The sequence below is a fragment of the Trichoderma asperellum genome, chromosome 3 (assembly GCF_020647865.1).
Source record: "Trichoderma asperellum chromosome 3, complete sequence".
NCBI classification, from domain to species: domain Eukaryota; kingdom Fungi; phylum Ascomycota; class Sordariomycetes; order Hypocreales; family Hypocreaceae; genus Trichoderma; species Trichoderma asperellum.
In genome coordinates this window covers 1,912,957-1,926,088 of record NC_089417.1, presented here as the reverse complement: position 1 = coordinate 1,926,088, position 13,132 = coordinate 1,912,957, and the positions used below count along the sequence as shown (strand labels likewise).

Below are 13,132 nucleotides of genomic sequence, written 5' to 3'. Positions count from 1 at the left end.
GACTAGTTGCGGAGCATGGAGTACATGCATGCAGGCGCGGGCTACGGCCAATCAGAGGTACCTCGTACTGCTGCTATTATTACCACACAGCCTGGCTACGGGACTGGCGGAAGCCAGAATCGAACGCCAAAGCACAATCTTAGGATTTGACACGATGCGGAGTCCGCAGTGGCAGATGCCGTAGCATTAAGGACCGTTAGCCTTTCGCGTCTCGAGCATTCCCCTGCCCTGCCCCTTGGCCACCAAAATTTTAGCTGCGATTCCACCAGACGGATTGGGTCAGGGGGGTTTCGGACAGGCCATCGGAAATATAATGCAAGGAACGGACATGGTGGGTACATCGCGGACAGTGTAAGCCACTCATGTCCGTACAGTGCGTTTCAGTGGCCAAATGCAGTGCGCAGACGCAAGCGGGAAAAAAATCTAATACGCGTCTGGGCGTCATAGCCACAGTAGCTCCGGCATGGAGTAGCACTAACGTATCAGCCTTGGGCGCTACCTTGCACCGCGGTGGAGCAACTTCAACGTAGCATTTCATACCCTACGCCTACAAGTAACCAGTTTTTCTCTCGTCTTGACCCCCCAGAGCATCAATTGAGCTCTGGTTTGTCAGTAAATCCCAATACTGACATATCGATGATTCAACTGGCATCCATTTGTTGCTGTATAGCTTTAGACAGCGGAGGCGCCCTGCTGTGCAGAATACCTACTTGTAGGTACCTCGGCTGCCAGGTTAGCCTAAAAAACAACAGCTCGTGTCAAGACGTCGAGTCGCCTTTTAAGGCATTTCCTTAACCAGTTAGCGGCAAACACGAACGGGAAGAACTTTGTTCCGGTTATCGCCATGTATGTAGTGTATTGATGCTTCGCGAGACCATCCCAGGTCATCGCGAATTCTACGAGAAAAAAAAAACACATGGGGCGCCGGTGGAGGAGACCATTTCTACAATCAAGATAACCCGTGCCATTCGTCCAAACGCCCTTTTCTGGCCCAATCCAGAGACAAATCGTAGCTTGAGATGGACCAGGAGCACGCCAAAGAGGCCGTCGATGGCGATGTCGACATGAAAGAAAGCCCCAATGAATTTAGCGTAGATATGGAAGACAACTCGGCTCAAGATGAACCTCACGATTTATTCCAGCTAATCCATGATCTTTCGAAATATTTATGTAGCATCGAAGAAGGGTGAGTTGCTCCATAAGCAATGCGAGATACGCGCCTCCATTTTAACAATTTCCAGTGGTGAAGAGCTCGCAGCTGGGTTTCAACGTATCCCCAACAGACGCCTCCTGCCCGACTATTTCGATATCATTGCCGAACCTATCGCTTTCAGTACTATACGGGTACGTTTTATGGCTTACCAATTGCGCAACAGCGAAGTTGCTAACGTAATGGTAGAGTAAAATACAAAAAAAGCAGTATTCTGCCTTCCCCGAGTTTGTTAGAGACGTCGCCCAAATATGCCACAATGCTCAGGTTTACAATCGCCCCTCAGCACCTATTTTTGGCGCTGCTGAACGACTACGAGAAGTTTTTAAAATAGAACTTCAAAAACTCGTTGAAAGTGGAGATATCACAGAGGACGATGCGCGTTTGCCAGATTTGGGAGAGCTGCCTCCAGTCGAATCATCACCGTCGCTGGAATCTGAGGCTGAGGACGAAGACGACGAAAGACCGAAAAGAACCGAGAGACGCATGGGCAATCAAGATGACGATGACGACGACGAGGACGACGAGGAAGATGAGGATACGGACGAAGACTCCGACGATGAAGACTACGGCGGGGGGCGTAGAAGACGGTCCAGGCGAGGCAACCGCAGCACTGATAAAGACTCGAGTTTCCAGCAAAAGAACCGCCGGCCTCCGATGGTTTTGACCCCGACGGAAGCCAGAATCTTTTCCATCCTCAAAGACCTTAGGAAAGTCAAGGATAAAGATGGGAATTCTCTCGTCGCACCATTCGAGAGGCTGCCGGATAAGATGGTAGTCCCAGACTATTACCAAATAATCACAAATCCCATCGCGTTGGACAGCATCAAAACGAAGGCGAAGCGAAAAAAATATCAAACCGTTGACCAGGCGCTATCAGATCTGGAACTGATGTTTGAGAATGCAAAGCTTTATAACGAAGATGATAGCGAAGTATTCGAGGCTGCCGTGAGTCTGCAGCAACAAGCTCGGGTGCTGGCAGAACAGGAAAAGTTGAAACCAGATGATGATTTCCGGGACGAGGACGGCAGACTTCCTCTAGCAAGCATTGACTACGGCGGAGAAGTCTGGAAAGTTGGTAAGTGCCGTTCCTTCGTTGTGTGCTCTCCTTTTCTTCGCGCCTTGGCAACTTTGGCTTACTTTGTGTGATTTTAAACAGGCGACTGGGTACACATTCGCAATCCCAATGACTTGGCAAAGCCTATTGTTGCTCAAATATTCCGCACATGGCAGGATCGCGAGGGCCAAAAGTGGATTAATGCCTGTTGGTATTATAGACCTGAGCAAACGGTCCATCGATATGAAAAACACTTTTACGAGCGCGAAGTGGTGAAGACAGGCCAATACCGCGACCATCCGATCGCAGATGTCATTGACCGCTGCTACGTTATGTTTGTCACGCGGTTTAATAAAGGCCGTCCCCGGGGACTTTCCCCAGACAAAGATGTTTACGTCTGCGAGTCTCGATACAACGAAGAAAAATTCTACTTCAACAAGATTAAAACGTGGGCGAGCTGTGTTCCAGATGAAGTACGAGATAAAGACTATGAGATGGACTTGTTCGATATCCCCCATCAGATGAAGAAGATACCCAGCCCAATCAAGCACCTTCTGCGTGACGATGCCAAGGAAACTGATGAACTTCCGCGGCCTACATGGGGAAGCCCGAATGCTCCACCTATAATTGGCGCCGTCCATCGTCGACAACCAGGGCCGAATGTAAGTTTCAGTATTACGATATGACCCCCTATGCCATGACTAACGCGGTTTCGCTCATTCTAGGAATCACCACCTCCAGATATGATGTTGCCTGCGATGCCTGTCATTTCCAAGATTCCTACGGAACCAGCTCAACGCCTCCCAATAAATCCTGGGGTTAAGGACAGTACAAGTGAAGCAGCGAGAAACGGAGCTGTCCCTTACTCCATGGTTGGCGCAGTACCAGCCCCGAATCAGTATTACGGGCATCTCCCACAACATTTCCAGCCAGTTCCTCAGGCTGCCGGATCAAATATACCGCAAACGCCTGTACCTATTCCCCATCCACCGCAACAGACTCCTCCTTCACATATGTCAATGCGCTCAGTGCAGTATCAATATCAGCCTCAGCCTGCATATATGCAAAATTATAATCCAGGCTTCGCTCAATCACCGGTAATCCCTATGCATCATCAACAAATGCCAAATACTCGGCCTACAGGGTACATGCAAGGCCATGCTACCACAGTGCCCAGGCCACCAGGAATAGGTACACCTGGGGCCGTTCAGGCACATGCTAACATGTATAATCCGCCACGGCCCCCTGAGGTTTATACGTTACCAGATAACGTCAATGAAGGCTTGCCCGAGACGATACGGCGTCAATTCCAACACGACGATGCCGGAAGAGTCTTATTCTTTTCGGCTGCTCCTCTTGATCGCTCATGCGGCGGCCTGTCACCAGAAAGCGCGGGACTTGGGCATAGCGCCAAATACCTTGCTGGGCGGGAGATGTGGTTAGCCGAGCGCGAAAAGAAGCGAAAAGATCGGGATGAGGTTTTACATGGCTTGCGAGAAAAAGTACTGCGTATCGAACAACGGCCTGACGAATCTCCCGTCGTCTCACAAGCTACTCGCGCAGTCGAGATATTCTTTGAACAACTCAATCAGGAAACTGAACAGTTAAAGGGTGACATTGGATTAGAAGTTTAGACCATGCTTATTGGAATGAGTTATACGTAATAGTCACTTCGGTCCGCAAATATTGGGATGGATGGAGTTTGGGAGTCCCTGGTTCACGCTATAATAGTAGGCTACATGAAAATTGAAAAGCATGTAATTCAGAACTCGAATAGTAGTGATGGACGGTACTGCTTACACGAGTGGAATGTCGTGAAATTAGCAGAGCCATATACGCCCCATCTTGCTGCATCAGACATCAATTATACTGTTAACCGCGCGATTCCTACCCCTTCCCTTGCTGTTTCTGTTCCCGCTACTCTAGCGACCGGGGTGTCAAAAACTCTCAACCTCTAAGCACCAAAGTTTTTGTATCAACCGATATTGTGATTTGTATTTGCTAGCACAATAGTCATATCATTAGCATCTGACGCATCAGATGATACCGCAATAGATCCACCGTGCCTGTAGCCAGATGATCCTACGCGGCGCTGAACCTGAACTCGATAATGTTGCTGCTACGGTCCCATTTCAGCGGGAATTATTAGCATCACTGTGCGATCACACAATGTTCATGATCTTATGCTTCCGGTTTCCAATATCGTTAGAGCTGCGAGTTGCTTATCAGCAACAATTACCGAAACCAATTTGCCGTACGCCGGATGCCATAAAAAAGCGGATGGAATCGTTGCGTTTATGATGGGAAACATCAAGGCAATTCGTAGAAATCGCATTACCAGGGATAAAACTGTTCAAAAATTTTGAGCAGGTTTAGCTCCATTTGATCGATAGAATGTTGCCATAGATTTGAAATGAGCAGAGGGTAACGAAAACATCCAAAAAGATCTATAGGTGCAGTATGTAAATGGCTTAGATATAGATTGTTTTGCTATACCGCCTATTAAGGTATTGGGAAGAGGCGGATATTAAGAATAGAAACAGTAGCAGGGGGTGATTTAATTATAAGAGCTACAAAGGTTGTCAGGCTAGGGAAGAGTTAACAACTTGGTATGTTAATAATAGTCTTCATCTGCTACTATTATAATATCTAGGTATCTCTCCAGCTACCTGCCTCATTGTGGTTTATAATAGCTTTCAAAATTGTGCTTCTAGCGTTTTACTGGTCAGTATGTTCTTCACATCAGTCTCATACTCATATGATAGACTCTGCCACGCCCGTTTGGCGAATACTGCCATCATCACCAAGGTCCTGGATGTCGCTGCTGGCGGCCACCAGTCCTTTTCCTATACAGCGGAACATAATTGTGGAATTAACACTGGGGCCCTTCGTGCTGTATCCATTGCTTTGCGCTTCCCATTTCACGCATTGCGTCTCTGCAAAGCTGTGCTAGTGAATTGACAAATGCCATGTGAAGGCCATCCACGCTTAATGCAAAGAGAATTTTCCTCGCTCCTCTTTGAGAAATAGCATACGCATACGCACGAATAGGAGCTGCAGATGCGTGAACAATTCCTTGTGTGCAGCCGATATTTGCTCCAGGCTACCAATAGCGATACCTTGCTATATGGCGGCACCGTCATATCATGAATAATATTCTTCGCCGACATTTGAGCCGAATTTTTGGCCGAAAAGGCCAACATTCTCCTCTACTGTCTCTAGAAATGACTCACTGCAGTATCCTAGCCATAGGATGTCCCAGTCATCTCCTAGGGGGTGTGTGAGGTAGTGTTGAAGGTTCACGCAAAATTTGGCGGGTGCCGCGGGCAATCGGCGAATCTGGTATTATACATAGATGGACATCCTAATCAATATCATCTTCAGTGATGAGCGCAGATCCAGTTCCGTGCTCCACAAGTCTGCTCCGTTATTGGGTGGCCACCCAGAACAAAAATATACACAACTTCTCTCAAAGAACTCGCTGTCGGATAGTATTCATATTCCCCCTCTAACTTCCAAAGAAATTGTCTCGTATTGTTGCTGGGTCGATACCGAACGGTAGAGCTTTATTCGGGACACTAGATGGTTTCACGCCATCGACTAGGTCTTTCAGTTGGGACGGTCTTGACAATGACTAACAGTATCACGGCCAGTGACTGAGGGGAGCGTAGTCGAGGGCCAGATGAGCACAATATAGACTTCGTTATGTGCTTCTCTGCGAGGAGCGTCTCTTTCTTGCGTACGAGAAGCCAATGTGAGAACCAGGGCTATGAGAGCGTCTACAGCGTGTCTATCACCTACCAACCCGGGCGCGATGAAATGGCAAGCAACAGCCGCCATGGCGTGGGTATATCTTCAAATGAGGCCGGTGGTGAGCACATTGTACAGCACGCACATGGGTCCGCTTGCGTATTTGCGGAGGTTAGTCTTGATTGAAGCTGCGACAGTCGCACCGCCCAATACAGCTACAGGAAGGGGAGTAGGCTGTTGCGAACACCTAGGAGCGAGAGGAAAGCCAGACTTTGTTTCCGAGTGCGCGTTACCTGGCACAATCATATGCCTAAAGCTTGCAGGTCTTCGATTGCCCGAAAGAATATACGCATCTACGCATTATCTGGCAGGGGTCCATGATCGGCATCCATCGCAACAAACCTAGCGCAGGGTCGCAATGTAACTAACTCATCGGGAATGGGCGCCGTTTCTTTTATCACGCCATGAAGCATGTCTAAATCGGTGGTGTGCTTGGAGCGGCTTTTGTGAATTATACTAGTGTAGTTATTCACATCCGTATGTGCTACCCTGTGATCTGAAATTGCTGGCATTTGTTAAGTCTGCCGGACACAGTTTGACTTCTGTCGAGTATCTGTCCCATCAGCGGTATATATGTAGCGTTGAGTGGAATTTTGATTTGAACTACCGATATTCCTGGTCATGTTGGCGTTTATACACCCACCTTTGTTCTCCAACATCTTCTATCCCAAGTCTGTGTTAGTACTACTATTAGAATAAGCGTAAACTGGCTACATGTCCACCCCAGCACCCGTATCGCTGGGTCGTCTACACTTCGTTTAGCAGACACCTGTCTTGGATTCTCATTACCCGAGAAAGAGCAGAGGCAAAGGATTGGTCATTGCTGCTGCTCTCCCTGCCTTGGGCGCGTAGCAGGCATCGGTGATCTGCGGCATGGAGTGCGATTACATAATATGCCAACCCGTGGCAGAGATGTTGCCTATCCTAGAGACATGCCGTAATAGCACCACCTCTATTAGTGGTTTTCCCAAGCAAGTTCTGCTGCAAAATCCCATTTCCGAGCCATGAGATACATGGACGCTGGTGCTTGGACCTAACCAAAGCTCTCGTTCCTGAGAACTGGCACTCGCTTTGCGCTCGTCTTGCAGCGCACCCGCTCGAGGGATGCACATCTGAACCCTCGCATGAGAACTACACTAGTTGCCGCACGTTTGCTCGATCGACATCTTCCCAAGGAATCGCCACCACAGAGTTCCGCGCCGGACGGCCTTTCGTTTGCACCTGCTTAGTACGCACCGTGTTGAGCTCCATCTCGAAGACCACCACAGCAGCACAAGGCTCACCTTACGCCCCATACCCCGCGCAACAACGCCTGTCTCCCGCCGGACCAAACAACGATTTCTCGCCGTCCCTGCGAAACGGAAGTAGCGTGAAGACCAGAGCCAGCGCTCGCCTCTATCATCGGCGCTATCCTCACGGCGCCATCCTCGCCCTCTTTCTCCTCGGCGACCAGACGGTCGACAGGCCTCGGACGCCTGGATAGATGCTGGCGCAATGGAGGGCTACTACCAGACAAACCAGCTGCCTCCCCCGGAGGAACAGCAGCAATCGCACCCGCAGCCCGGCGTTTTAGCCATGTCGATCCCAGAGCTTCAGCAGTCCCAGCAGCTGCAACCCGCGCTGGGGAACCACATGATTGCCGACCAGGCTGCTGTACCCATCAACCACATGGACGATGCGATGCGCCACCACGACATCCAGAGACGAAGAAGCATGCCCCCGGCCCACGGAAACGCCATGGCCTCCGCGCCACAGGACCTTCCTCCTCGCCGCATGTCGACTATTGGCCCTAGGGATATGATGGGATTTGATACCAGAGCACCCGATTTCAGCGGCTATCAGTTTGACCCGGAAATCCCCCCCAACTTCCCCGATGTCAGCGCCAGCATCGGCATGCAAGATCAGATGGGCAGTTATGTGACGGATACCGGCAGCTTCCAGGCCATGTCCCAGGATATCATGGGTACTATGATGCCAACTCAATTCGCGAGCATGGACATGGGAGGGATGGCAGCCGAACCTTCGACCATTGATCTTTTCCCTGGTACTGGCGGCCAAGTTTCAGGCCTGACTGCTTCGCCTATTGCTGCCCAGCTGAACACAGGGCAGTTTGCGCCGGCACCGGGCAATGATGGCTTTGCCATCACTGGAGATCCCAACAGTGCATCGCTAGGAGTTCGCTCAAATAATGGCCCCGAAGGCATGGCCGTAGGGCGCGACGAAGATATGATAAACGCCCCCCTCCAACAGTTCGCACCGTTAGATGCTGGCCCCTCTCACATAAACGTTGACTCTGGCATGAGAGGGTTTGCGCCAAACATGCCCTCTTCCCTGCCTGGCCCTCTACCAGTTATACCCACCGAGCAAAATGCTTCGCCAATGGACATGGCTCAGCCAAGCTCTGGCGGTGTAACCCCCATGCCAATTTCGACTCCCAGAGACCAATCAAAAGAAAGAACCATTTACTCCAAGAGTGGTTTCGATATGCTGAAAGCGCTGTGGCTAGTTGCGACTCGGAAGAACCCTAAAATCCACCTGGGCGCTGTCGATATGTCCTGTGCCTTTGTCGTTTGTGATGTTACGATGAATGATTGCCCCATTATCTACGTATCTGATAATTTCCAGAATCTCACTGGATACAGCCGCCATGAGATTATTGGACAAAACTGTCGCTTCCTTCAGGCGCCCGATGGAAAGGTTGAAGCGGGATCAAAGCGAGAGTTTGTGGACGACGGAGCCGTATTTAACCTCAAAAGAATGATAAAGGAGGGCCGCGAGGTACAACAGAGCTTAATCAACTACCGCAAGGGAGGAAAGCCCTTTCTCAATCTTTTGACGATGATACCCATTCCCTGGGATACTGATGAAATAAGATATTTCATCGGCTTTCAAATCGATCTAGTTGAATGCCCTGACGCCATCTCTGGTCAAGAAATGGGAGGCGTCAAGGTGAACTATAAGCACAGCGATATTGGCCAATATATATGGACTCCGCCGCCATCTAATCATTTGGAACCCGAGAACGGTCAGACACTTGGAGTGGATGATGTTTCCACCCTCCTCCAGCAGTATAACCCGAACGGGCTCGTTTCGGATTGGCATAAACAGTCATGGGATAAGATGCTTCTCGAAAACGCCGACGATGTAGTCCATGTTATATCACTTAAAGGGCTCTTCCTTTATCTATCACCTTCTTGCAAGCGCATTCTCGAATATGATGCCGCTGACCTGGTTGGGAATTCCTTGTCCTCCGTTTGTCATCCTTCAGACATTGTTCCCGTCACACGGGAGCTGAAAGACGCAACGGCGGGCACTCATGTTAATATTGTTTTCCGAATACGGCGCAAACAAAGTGGATATACGTGGTTCGAAAGTCACGGGTCCCTATTCGTCGACCAGGGCAGAGGGCGCAAATGCATCATCTTGGTCGGCAGGAAACGGCCTGTCTTTGCTCTTGGTAGGCGTATTTTGGAAGCTAATGGTGGCATTGGTGACAGCGAACTCTGGAGCAAGCTGTCTACATCTGGCATGTTTCTCTCAACTTCGACAAATATTAGGTCACTTTTGGACCTACAGCCTGAGTCCTTGATTGGGACAAGCATTCAGGAATTGATGCGCAAAGAGTCACGAGCTGAATTCGGACGCACGATTGAAAAAGCGAGAAGAGGGAAAATTTCCACTTGCAAGCATGAAATGCTTAATCGGCGGGGCCAGGGACTCCAAGCTCAAACCACTCTATATCCCGGGGATGCTTTGGAGGGTCAAAAGCCATCTTTCCTTCTGGCCCAAACAAAGCTTCTGAAAGCATCATCTCGCCATATTCCTTCGACTCTAACCGCGGGCAGCTCACTATTCGTCGCCAACCCTCTGCACAACCAGGGGACGGGCCATAGCGGCCAGGTTTCACAGCCAGCAGGCGGAGCGATCCCACCTGGATCTCAAGATGCCGCACTTGCGTCTGACGACAACATCTTCGACGAACTGAGGACGACAAAATGCTCAAGCTGGCAATTTGAGCTTCGACAAATGGAAAAAATCAATCGAATCTTGGCGGAGGAGCTTGGCGGCTTGCTATCAAACAAAAAGAAACGGAAGAGAAGAAAGGGGGTTGGAAATGTAGTTCGCGACTGCGCCAACTGCCATACTCGAAATACTCCAGAATGGCGGAGGGGGCCGAGTGGACAGCGAGATCTGTGCAATAGCTGCGGTCTACGCTGGGCTAAACAGGTAAGAGGACCACCAGCTCCCAAAATCTGATGTGATGAGCTTCAATTGACTTTAAAACCAGACCGGAAGGGTATCCCCACGCAACTCTACGCGGGGTGGCCATAGTGGAAACACTGATTCCCAGAGCAAGAAATCAACATCCCCAATTCACTCTTCGCCGTTGCATAGGAGTGAAACTCCAAATCCGGCCCTCAGCAACGGCGAAAGCAACCTTGACCCGGCGCAACTCGCAATTAAGATGGCTGCAGCTGCAGCCCCTATCAGCACAGGCTCAGTAGCAGGACAACACCCCACCTCAGCAATGCCACCTCCAAGCCAATCATCTTTAGCTACTGGCACCATCAGCTCAGGAATGGCTTCGATACGAGAAGAGCGAGAAAGTAGCCAGAATTGAGCATATCAACTTGACTCAACCACTATTTCCCTGAACGAGTTGACGGACAGGCTTATCATTCAATCGGAAATTTCGCTTCTACGTGAGGGCTGACACGCTAGGTCTCCCTGCAAATTTTTCTTTTACGATTATTTCAAGCTATTGAAAATGATAGCTGCCAGAATTTTTTTTTTTTTTTTTTTTTTTTTCTTTATTTGGTTGAGAAGGGGGGGCCACTTTCATCTCACTTTCATCTTTTGAAATGGTGGCTAGCTTTCATGACTATGAAATGATTTCACATTCTCTCTCGAAGACTTTTCACTTTCTTTTTCTTTTGGGCTTTGGAACAGTTTAGGCTTTAGAACAGACGGATGGTTTTCTTTAACGGCGGATATAAACGATACCACTTGTACATCATGTTGCTTGTATACTACATGTCTTTCTTGCGGCGAACCCGCTTTCATTCTGAATACACGAGTTAACTTTGTAACTGCATTTGCAACCATGCTTTCAGTCAACCTCATTGCACTCTTTTTAAATAGACGATTACAATGTACACTTTGAAAATATATAGCACACATGGAAAATTCGTGCGCTACGCATCATGAGCAGCCATCATGATGTTCTACTATATTTGTGTATACTACTTTAATATCTCCAAGAATTCATCTAGTTCGATAACGCGAAACTTGCCATTCCATTGAGATGTCCATTGTCTATCGGTCCATTTTAGGGAGAGACTGCCCCTCCAAGAGACGACCTCGACATTCCAACCCATGCGTAGTGCACGCTGCATATATGAGAAAAACCCATCCGAGTGTACAGACGGCTTCGCATCCCCGGTAGCCAAGACTATTGTGCCGGGTTTAAGAAAATGCTCCATTACGGATTCGGCAATGCGAACTTGTAGCGTCTCATCCACAAGATCCTCGACATAACGAAGGGTCTCGGGCGCCTTTGCAGAGAAAAGCCCGTCGTTAACCCTTTTACGTTCTCTCAGATCAATGTGGTACCCCAGCTCCCGCAGCTGCTGCACATATCGAGGCTCTGAACGCCCTGGGAGGGTAGAACAGCACACATTAAGGGCTGCCACTGGCCGATCACGGATAAGAATTTTGGTCAGAAGCTGTAAGTTTAGATGGGGCAAAGGCGAGAGACGGGAGCTTTTGTGAATGGATCGACTCTCTTTTAATGTAGTCTGGTACCCAATATCGATGTTGGACATATCGACGAAAACATGGATGCCTTGGGATGTAATGTCGGGGTGTTTTTCTGCCATGGCAGCGTCTCGGATGCGGTAAGGGACAAGACCCATCATGAGCGACTGATGTTTATCTTCAATCAATGATAGCTCCCCGCCCATGCGACTGGGGAATTTATCAATTTTGGATTGAGCCGAACACTTGGGGTCTTCGGCATGCGAGCTTGTCAGGAAGACTGACTGTTCGACAACCCGATGTCCCTTGCCGCAGATGGAGGTATGGCACGATGCGCCGTGTTCTACAGCCGTCGAGGCCGCTGAAAAAGATGAAGACGATGATGATGACGCCGGCTCGTAAGGAACGCTGGTACTGTAACCGTTCGCAAAGATGGACTGCACGTCACGTCGGAGATTATATCTGATGAAGTTGGGCTGTGGTTGATGGGCAGAGGCATCTTGGGCACGGATCGTCCGGCTGGCATCATGTACTGATTGCTCAGAAGCATGTTCCGAGGCTGATGGTGGCAGCCTGCTGGCCCGGGAGGAGACTAGGCTTCGTGGGAAGCTTTCGTCTTCATTGTAACTGCTCTCTTCCGACAGGTCGGAAGCAGAGTCATTTCTATGCGGAGCGGGTTTGAGGAACTCGGAGAAGAGCTTGCTGAAGTCTCCAAGCTTTATCGGCTTGTCCGAGGCATCAGGTGTGGCTTCGCCATTGCTTGACTGATTAGCAGTCTTAGTTCGTTCTATATATTTTATGTCTGAAATGTCAACCATGGACGCATAGGGGAAGAGAGAGAGGTGTCGTAGAGGGAGGTGAACAAGACGGAAGCATAGATAATAACTGCATAGAGGTGTGTGCTGTATGGTCTATGGTTAGGAGAATGATAAATGACGAGAAATGGTAATGTCACTATGTCACTGGCCGTTTATAAAGCGTGCTAAAAATACGGCGTGGGGCGATGAATACATAGTACCAGTAGCCACGATGAAATCTGTAAATGAATATAAACAGATACACATGTATTTTTACATCACAAGCACCTAGTCGTCATGGCAATGCAGCATGAGTAGCTGTAGGATATCGAACATAAACACCTATCAAAGCCATTTTCTATTTCTATTTTGTTATTCCATTTTAACGTACAACCCGCGTGTACAACCCGCATTGCAGGCACCTGCCTCTGTGGAGCACCCGGGGCGCAGCATGTGCTTCTGGTACGTACCTTGCCTTGCACATGCGCAGCCCTATGACAT

At 49.2% G+C, this 13,132-nt stretch overlaps 3 protein-coding genes across 3 annotated transcripts; 2 read left to right on the top strand and 1 right to left on the bottom strand.

Annotated features, from left to right (window-relative positions):
* Nucleotides 1–903: 903 nt before the first annotated feature.
* Nucleotides 904–4,428, top strand: TrAFT101_005201 (uncharacterized protein). The gene is made up of 5 exons (XM_024910173.2): nucleotides 904–1,186; nucleotides 1,242–1,344; nucleotides 1,400–2,288; nucleotides 2,370–2,929; nucleotides 2,993–4,428. Exons 1-5 carry the CDS (start codon nucleotides 1,020–1,022, stop codon nucleotides 3,899–3,901), a joined length of 2,628 nt encoding a protein of 875 aa, XP_024757603.1. The 5' UTR covers nucleotides 904–1,019; the 3' UTR covers nucleotides 3,902–4,428.
* A 2,629-nt stretch (nucleotides 4,429–7,057) lies between these two features.
* On the top strand, nucleotides 7,058–11,469 carry TrAFT101_005200 (uncharacterized protein). Its single transcript, XM_024906982.2, has 2 exons — nucleotides 7,058–10,304; nucleotides 10,366–11,469. Exons 1-2 carry the CDS (start codon nucleotides 7,572–7,574, stop codon nucleotides 10,696–10,698), a joined length of 3,066 nt encoding a protein of 1,021 aa, XP_024757605.2. The 5' UTR covers nucleotides 7,058–7,571; the 3' UTR covers nucleotides 10,699–11,469.
* Nucleotides 10,896–12,739, bottom strand: TrAFT101_005199 (uncharacterized protein). The gene has a single exon (XM_024905473.2). The coding sequence runs from the start codon at nucleotides 12,650–12,652 to the stop codon at nucleotides 11,321–11,323; it is 1,332 nt and encodes a 443-aa protein (XP_024757606.1). The 5' UTR covers nucleotides 12,653–12,739; the 3' UTR covers nucleotides 10,896–11,320.
* Between the last annotated feature and the right edge of the window lie 393 nt (nucleotides 12,740–13,132).

Excerpts from the sequence above, each read along its gene's own strand:
- TrAFT101_005200 (XM_024906982.2), top strand. The coding sequence starts at position 7,572 with ATGGAGGGCTACTACCAGACAAACCAGCTGCCTCCCCCGGAGGAACAG. Across the intron at positions 10,305-10,365 it reads GTCTACGCTGGGCTAAACAG|ACCGGAAGGGTATCCCCACG; the intron begins GTAAGAGGACCA and ends CTTTAAAACCAG.
- TrAFT101_005199 (XM_024905473.2), bottom strand. The coding sequence starts at position 12,652 with ATGGTTGACATTTCAGACATAAAATATATAGAACGAACTAAGACTGCT.
- TrAFT101_005201 (XM_024910173.2), top strand. The coding sequence starts at position 1,020 with ATGGACCAGGAGCACGCCAAAGAGGCCGTCGATGGCGATGTCGACATG. Across the intron at positions 2,289-2,369 it reads CGGAGAAGTCTGGAAAGTTG|GCGACTGGGTACACATTCGC; the intron begins GTAAGTGCCGTT and ends GATTTTAAACAG. Across the intron at positions 2,930-2,992 it reads GTCGACAACCAGGGCCGAAT|GAATCACCACCTCCAGATAT; the intron begins GTAAGTTTCAGT and ends CGCTCATTCTAG.